The 8,485-nt window shown below is 48.5% G+C and overlaps 1 protein-coding gene across 1 annotated transcript; it reads right to left on the reverse strand.

Moving 5' to 3' along the window:
* Positions 1-2,408: 2,408 nt before the first annotated feature.
* LOC140845382 (uncharacterized) lies at positions 2,409-4,241 on the reverse strand. The gene is made up of 3 exons (XM_073219462.1): positions 4,106-4,241; positions 3,252-3,529; positions 2,409-2,943 (listed from the first exon to the last, which is right to left on the reverse strand). The coding sequence occupies exons 1-3, from the start codon at positions 4,239-4,241 to the stop codon at positions 2,572-2,574; spliced, it is 786 nt and encodes a 261-aa protein (XP_073075563.1). The 3' UTR covers positions 2,409-2,571.
* Between the last annotated feature and the right edge of the window lie 4,244 nt (positions 4,242-8,485).

The following is an 8,485-nucleotide window of genomic DNA, read 5'->3' on the forward strand; positions in this document are numbered from 1 at the left end:
GAGGGTTTTCCAGGGATCCTCCCCGCCATTGTTTGTATGGTGGGGCTGAGTGGAACAAGCCTGAATACCCTTGGGAATAGGGCATCTAATACTGTGTGTGATGTTATGTTCATGTCTGATTACCTTACAGATAAACATGACATTTTAGCAAGAAGTTTTGGGTTGTAGGCCACTGGAGAGTATTTATTCTGCTCTTGGCACAAATTTTGAAGCCCTTATGCCATTTTGTATGAAAGGGCATCAGGTGAGGCTGGTGTTGTTGGATTCCCCTGAGGAAGGTGCCGCCCCAAATCACTCACCAAAGACGTTTCTTGATGCAACAAGCAAGAGGAATTTATTCAGAAGCCAACTAGTTGGGGTCCAAGTCAGCCCGTCGCAGCGGGTCTCAACGAGGACCCTGAGTACTTACAACTAAGTGGTTATATAGGATTTTCTGAGGCATTCAGCCCTAGAGAATTACCATGGTTACAGATTATGTTGTAGTAACAAGATAACAATACTACATAGCAAGATAACAATACTACAAAGGCAGTAATTTTTCAAACCTACGATTTCTGGGTTAGTGCCACGTCCTGGGGGTGTAGCAAGGTAGGGTCAGCTTTTATGCTTAACTAACCGAAAGGTTAGCACTGCCAGCAGTCATGATTGATTAACTTGTTTTTCCAGAGGAGTTACCTGGTTTCAGTTGTTCCCTCTGAGTCATATATCAGAATGGCTTTTTGGGCTTCAAGATGGCCACTCTTAGGCTAACTTATTTCTCAGGGAGGTTGGGGTCCTACATTCCCCACTTCTTTTTCTGAACATTCTAATCATGGAATGTTGGTGTCTTCTTGATGTGTGAGGGTATGATACTGTTGTCTCAGCATTAGCACCTGCACAGCACTTACTCTTTCTCTAATAAAGGTTATTACTCGATTTAAAATGCAGGGACCTAAGGTGAGGAGCAATATAAAAATAAGCAGGGGTCCTGTCAAGGTGGATATTAGAGTTGTAAGCCATGGGGATCTAGAGAACCAGGATTCAAACAGGCTCTGGTTAGCTTCTCGTTCTCGCTTTCGCTGATCTAATCTTTCTCTCAGTTTAGACATTGAGTCTCTTACTACTCCAGTATGGTCTGCATAGAAGCAACATTCTTCTTTTAGAGCTGCACATAATCCACCTTCTTTTAGAAATAGTAAATCTAACCCTCGTCTATTTTGCAGCACTACTTCAGAGAGGGAGGTTAGGGACTCTTCAAGTTTAGAAATAGACTGTTCTATAGTTCTCAAATCTTCATCGATAGCTATTCTTAGTCCTTCATAATGTTGGTTTTCTTGTATAATTGCAGCCGCCCCTGTTCCTACTCTGGCTGCGACTCCTACTCCTAGTAATACAGCTAGAGTGAGTGAGACTGGCTCTCTCTTATACCTTAGTCTAGGTTCCAATTCTGCCACGAATGAGAAGTCATCATGATACATTAGTCTGGGTACTAACTGGACCATTATACAGAATTCGTGGGAGAAATTGAAGACAGAGGTGGAAACACATGGAGTTAGTCCAGTATTACAGGCCCACCATCCTTCAGGTGGTGGGACTAAATACCTGTTTTCTCTTGTGGGGATCATGGGGATGGTCTCATTACATAAATTTTTATGCGTGGCGGGAACCGTACCTAGACACTTTCCTATTCCAGACACTTCGGTTAGTGTTAGCTTTTTATGACTGCCCCAACTACAAATTTCGTGGCTGGTTGTATTCTTAAAATCAGCTGACAATCCCAGCCCTTCATAATAAGGTGGTCTAGAAGAAAAACATAACCAACAGGACTCTGTAGTTTTAGGGTCGGTGGCATTTAGGACTCTGAAAGCTCCCTCAACAAGGTTGAGGAGGCGCTGTCCATTGCTAGAAAAGGAGGTCAGTGGGCTAGGAGCAAAGACGGGGACAGCTGAAATAGTTAGGGTTCTTTTCGGGGCTGGGGTTGGGAGGCGAGGCTGATCTGGTAAGACAGCGTTTGGTCCTACTGGAATAGCCGGGAGGGTTTCTACTTTGAGTCTAAGAGTGAATACAACTCCATTATCATATCCTTCCTGATAGAGTCTTAATCCCCACATGAGCCCTCTTTCCCAATTTGCCTCCTTTCCGGCTTCAGTAAAGGAAATATCAATAAGATTACAGGTAGAGCTGGTCATACATTGGGCCTGAGTACTGTTTCTTTTAACTCTTATAAGACTTGGAGGGGAGCTCCCGGCATTTCTGCCTATCCAATGACATGTCCCTGTTTGTTCACAGCCCCAATTTTTGCAGAAAAAGTCTGTCTGCCCACCACACTGTGAGGCCTTAGCACGATCGGTTGAGGGGGCTGGGCACACATAGAAGCAGGTATCTTGAAGTTTTTTCATAGAAGCCCGAGATCCACATCCTGGCCTTCCTATTCTACCTCCGTGCTGAGGGTCTTGTTTGAAGAGAGTACATATGTCTACAGTGAGGGTAGGCCACCACGTCCCCCTAGGATGCTGTTCTGTTAACTGGACTACTACTTGGTGGGAAGCTGGGGTAATGATTTGCCATGTCAGTAACCTGGGTTCATGGGGGTTAGGGTTCTGGTGGGTTGGAAGTAGCAGGAGCATCAGAATTACTAACAGCATAATTCTTTTTACACAAGCGAAGCTTAAGGGGGTTATCAGTCTGAGTTACTCGCCAGTCCAGTCCGGGTCCGGGGGTGCCTTCTTTAGATGTGAAGCGTGTATCCAGGAAGAGACGCCGTCCACTTTTACAGCTGTGGGAGTAGTCAGGAGGACGATGAAAGGTCCCTTCCACCGTGGCTTGAGGTTTCCTGTCCGGTGTCTTCTCACGTAGACTGGGTCTCCCACCTGGAACTGGTGAGGCACCGAGAGGTCTTCTGGCTGATAGGCTTCCTTGATGGAGGCCCACACCTCTTTCTGCACAGCCTCCAAGGCTCGTAACCTTTCAAGCAAAAACTTATTAGTTGCACACTCAGGGAATGTATGAAGATGTGCTAACTGAAGCGGGGCCGGGGCCCCAAACATTATTTCAAAAGGCGTTAGTCCAAAGCGGCTGGGAGTGTTCCTGACTCTAAACAGGGCAAAGGGAAGGAGGACTAACCAATCACATAAGCCAGTCTCTATGGACAATTTAGTCAAGGTCTCTTTTAGAGTTCTGTTCATCCTTTCTACCTGTCCTGAGCTCTGGGGCCTGTATGCACAATGCAATTTCCAATCCATCCCCAGGATCTTGGCCAATCCCTGACTTACCTGGGCAACAAAAGCAGGGCCGTTGTCGGAGCCGATTACCTTTGGAATCCCAAACCTGGGAAATATTTCTTCAAGGATTTTTTTAGACACCGTCTGAGCTGTTTCAGTTTTGGTGGGGAACGCCTCTGTCCATCCTGAAAATGTGTCTAGAAAAACTAGAAGGTACTTATATCTATACTTAGCAGGCTTAATTTCAGTGAAGTCAACTTCCCAATAAGTTCCTGGGCGATCTCCTTGAAGTCTTTTCCCGGATATTGCTTGATTTTTGCTCACGTTTACTAATTGACAGGGAACACAATTTTTTACAATCTCGTCAGCTAATTTTCCTAATCCAATAACATGATAAGGGGAGTCTCGAACTAAAGTCTTTAGGTTTTTTGCTCCCAAATGTGTCAGTTGATGTAATTGCCTTAAGTATTCTTCTGCCTCTTTCCGGGGCAGGACAACTTTCCCTTTTTCAGACTTGTATATCTCTTGGGGTGAGGAATTTTTGAACCCTAATTTGTTTATACAAACGAGATCTTCAGGTGTGTACTGGAAGCTCTCGATGTGAGTGGCTTCCGGACACACTTGAAGGGGCAAAATGTTCATTCCCTGAGCCGCTTGCTTTGCGGCTTGGTCTGCTCTCCGATTTCCTCGAGCTATTGGAGAGTCATCTTTCTGGTGTCCAGGGCAATGCATTATTGCTACTTCTTTAGGCCTATGGATGGCTTCCAGCAAATCTAAAATTTCTTGTTTGTTTTTAACATCTTTCCCAGCAGAAGTTAACAGCCCTCTCTGTCTATAAATAGCCCCGTGTATATGAGCAGTGGCAAAGGCGTATCTGCTGTCAGTGTAGACGTTAAGTCTCTTACCTTCTGCCATCTTTAGGGCCTGAGTCAGGGCGATGAGTTCTGCTCGCTGTGCAGAGGTGCCCGTTGGGAGTCCACTGGCCCATACAACTCGGTCATCATCTACTACTGCAGCTCTGGCCATTCTCTTACCATCCATGATGTAACTGCTCCCGTCTGTATACCAAGTCAGGAGTCTCGTTCCCCCTAAGGGCTGATCTTGCAAGTCCTGGTGGGTTCCTGTCTCTTCAGCCAGGATTTCCTGACAGGTGTGAAGCACTTCTTTCTCCAAATTGGGGAGCAGAGTGGCCGGGTTTAGGATGGCAGGGGGGGCAAACTCTACTCGATCACGATTCAGGAGTAAGGTTTGGTAGTGAGTCATTCTGGCATTCGACATCCATCTCTCGGGTGGTTGCCGAATTACACTCTCCAACGCATGTGGAGCAACTACAGTAAGTTTCTGTCCCAGTGTCAGTTTGTCAGAATCTTTAACTAGGAGGGCCACAGCCGCCACTACTCTCAAACAGGCAGGCCATCCACTACTTACTGGGTCTAATTTTTTTGACAAATAGGCGACAGGTCTCTTCCAAGGTCCCCATTGCTGGGTCAACACTCCCCGAGCCACTCCACTCCGCTCATCCACAAAAAGGACGAATGGCTTAGTTACGTCTGGCAGGGCCAGAGCGGGTGCCGACAGGAGGGCTTTCTTGATTTCATCAAAGGCCTGTTGCTGTTCAGGTCCCCAAACAAACGGGGCTGCCTCTTTGGTTAGGGGGTACAGGGGGGCGGCTAAGGTGGCATATCCGGGTATCCACAATCTGCAGAACCCTGCTGTTCCCAGAAATTCGCGGACTTGGCGCGGAGTAGTAGGGACCGGGATCTGCGTCACAGTCTGCTTCCGGGCTTCAGTAAGCCACCTCTTCCCTTCTCTCAGGGAATACCCTAAATAAGTCACTTGTGGTTGGCAGATCTGTGCCTTTTTGGCAGATGCTCTATACCCCAGCCTAGTAAGTTCAGTCAAAAGGGCTTCAGTAGCCGCTTGGCAGACTTCCTGTGTAGGAGCGGCTATCAGTAAGTCATCAACATATTGTAACAAGGTTACCTGCGGGTTGGAGGCTCGGTAAAAGGCCAAGTCCTGGTGTAAAGCCTCGTCGAAGAGGGTAGGTGAGTTCTTGAATCCTTGTGGCAAGCGAGTCCAGGTCAATTGTCCAGTAGTTCCTGTGGAGGGGTCTTTCCACTCAAAAGCAAACAGCGGTTGGCTACTCTGGTGCAGGCGCAAACAAAAGAAGGCATCTTTTAAATCTAAGACTGTATACCAAGTATTTTCTGGGGCCAGAGAGCTTAGCAGGTTGTAAGGGTTCGGCACAGTGGGATGAATGTCCTGTGTTCTCTTATTAACTTCTCTCAAATCTTGCACTGGTCGATAATCTCCTGTTCCCGCTTTCTTTACAGGCAGCAAGGGAGTGTTCCATGGGGATTTACATTTTACTAATATCCCCTGTTCTATGAGCCTCTGGATATGGGGCCTAATCCCATCTCTGGCTTCTTTACTCATTGGATATTGTCTCACAGTTACTGGTGAGGCTGAGGCTTTTAATTCTATGACCACCGGGGGTTGGTTTACAGCGAGTCCCATACCTGCCGTCTCTGCCCAGGCCCCTGGAAACTGGTTGAGCCACCTCTGATTAACTCGGGAGGGTTCTGGTTCCTTAAAAAGGCGGTACTCGTCTTCTAACTTTATGGACAGAATGCTTAGGCCCAAGGGTCTCTTTTTTCTATCAGTCACTTGGGTATCTTCAGTCTGAAAGGATATTCGGGCCCCGACTTTGGTCAAGATGTCTCTTCCCAACAAGGGTGTAGGGCATTCCGGTATAACAAGGAATGAGTGGTTTACTTGTCCCACTCCTAAGTCTACTGTTCTTTGGGTAGTCCATGCATATTGTTTCTGACCCGTGGCCCCAAACACCCAAGACTTTTTACTAGAAAGGGGGCCTCTAGCTTGGGTCAGTACTGAATGTTGAGCACCGGTATCTACCAGAAACTCAACGGGTTGCCCCTCCACCTTCAGAGTTACCCTAGGCTCGGGGAGGGGCTCCGAGCCCCGTCTTTCCTAGTCCTCATCTTCTAGCAGGGACAACACTTTCTTTGGAGGTCCCCGTGGTGGTTTCTTAGGGCAATCTTTCACCCAATGCCCCTTTTCCTTGCAGTACGCACACTGATCTTTATCCAAAGGAGGTCGGTTGCCCAGGGACCCTGCCTTACTAGTTCTACCACTAGAGGGCGGCCGTCCCTTACTTTCTACTACTGAGGCCAAGATTTTTGTTAAATTTCTCTCATGCTTCCTATCTCTCTTTTCTTCTTTACTTTCCCTCTCCTTCTCTTTCCTCAGTCTCTCTCTTATGATAAACTTTCTCTGCTTCTTTCACTAAATCTCTCAGCGACAAATCCTGTAAGCCCTCCAATCTCTGAAGCTTTTTCTTAATGTCGGGTGCCAATTGCCCGATAAAGGCAAGGGCCACTGAAGCACTATGCCCCTCAGAAGTGGGATCAAAGGGGGTATACCGCCTGAAGGCTTCTATCAGGCGCTCTAAGAATACTGCAGGTGCTTCAGTGGCTCCCTGGCTGACCTCTCTTACCTTGGCCAAATTGGTGGGGCGTCTTGCGGCCCCACGGAGACCTGCCACCAGAGCCTGACGATAGATGGTTAGTCGCTCCCTACCTTCTGGAGAATTAAAGTCCCAGTTGGGTCTAGTCAACGGGAACCCCCTCTCTATGTCATGAGGGAGTTGCGAAGGCCGTCCGTCGGTTCCAGGCACATTCCTCCATGCCTCCAGGAGAATCCTCTCTCTCTCTTCCGTGGTAAAGAGCACCTGCAAAAGCTGCTGACAGTCATCCCAGGTGGGCTGGTGGGAAAACATCAGAGACTCTACTAAACCAGTTAGTTTCTGTGGCTCCTCTGAAAAGGGCGGGTGGTTAGCTTTCCAATTATACAAATCAGCAGAGGAGAAGGGCCAATATTGCAGGGGTTGGAAAGGTGGTTCCCCTTCTTCTCCAAGGATGGGAACTCCATAAGACCGGAGAGGAAAGATACCCGGTGGGTCCAAGATGACCCCTCGGCGGCGCCGGGTGCCCTGGGCAGGTCCCGGAGCCTGCCCTACTGCCTCAGCATCAGGGACTGAGGGTGCCGGAGCTGGGGGTGCTGGGGGTGCTGAGGGTGCTGAGGGTGCTGGGGGTGGGGGCACCGGGGGTGCTGTAGGGGCAGGAGGGTAAGGAGGGGGAGGGGGATCATCAATTATAAGCGAATCCTGAGTATCAGGGTAAACTTTGGTAGTTTCCTTTTCCTTTTTCTGAGGTTGAGTCTGGGCAGCTAAAACTCGAGGGCCCATTTTCTTTTGCACCCAGGGCTTTACCCAGGGTGGTGGGTTCTCCACCAACTCTTGCCAGACTACAATGTAGGGTTGCTGATCCGGGTGTCCTTGAGACGAATCCTGAAAGACAACAGCTTTTACTGCTAATAAGGTGGGGAGATCAAAAGTCCCCTCCGAGGGCCACCGAACATTGTAGGTGGGCCATTTGGAGGTACAGAAAGTCTGCCATGGTCCCTTTTTCACTTCTACTGACAAGTTATGTGCCCTCGCTCTAACTTCCGTCCAATGATCTAGCGTCAGGCTAAGGGGAGTCGTCACTGTCTGTCCCATTGTCAGTATAACAATAATTAGACACGTAAAGGACACAAAAAACAAAGACACACACAGATTAGACACACAGCGGCCGCTTTTGGTTCTTTTCAGAGCCTCGAACAGAAACCGAAAGGAATCAGAGGGTTGATATTCTCGGCGCCCAAAAATCAACCCTATCTCATCAGGTTCAGTTTGCCGGAAAAACAGACGGGAGGCTACCAGGCGTCCCTGGCCTCCCAACCTCCCTGGGGCGTCCCCCAGGGTTGCAGCCTGCGGTGCTCTAGTACGTCTACCGACCGCAGTCACAGCCCCTTTACGGGATTGAGACGGCTGCCAGACAGCGGGTACCCTTCAGAACTCTGACCGGTCTCACTGAAACAGAAAACAGAACACATACAACTCAAGGCGCCACTAATCTTACCTCTTCCTCCAAGAGCGACTTCGGGAGTGAAGCGGGGTGGACGCCCGATCCCGGACGAGCCCCCAAATGTTGGATTCCCCTGAGGAAGGCGCCGCCCCAAATCACTCACCAAAGACGTTTCTTGATGCAACAAGCAAGAGGAATTTATTCAGAAGCCAACTAGTTGGGGTCCAAGTCAGCCCGTCGCAGCGGGTCTCAACGAGGACCCTGAGTACTTACAACTAAGTGGTTATATAGGATTTTCTGAGGCATTCAGCCCTAGAGAATTACCATGGTTACAGATTATGTTGTAGTAACAAGATA

This window comes from Manis javanica, chromosome 13 (genome assembly GCF_040802235.1).
Source record: "Manis javanica isolate MJ-LG chromosome 13, MJ_LKY, whole genome shotgun sequence".
NCBI lineage: Eukaryota > Metazoa > Chordata > Mammalia > Pholidota > Manidae > Manis > Manis javanica.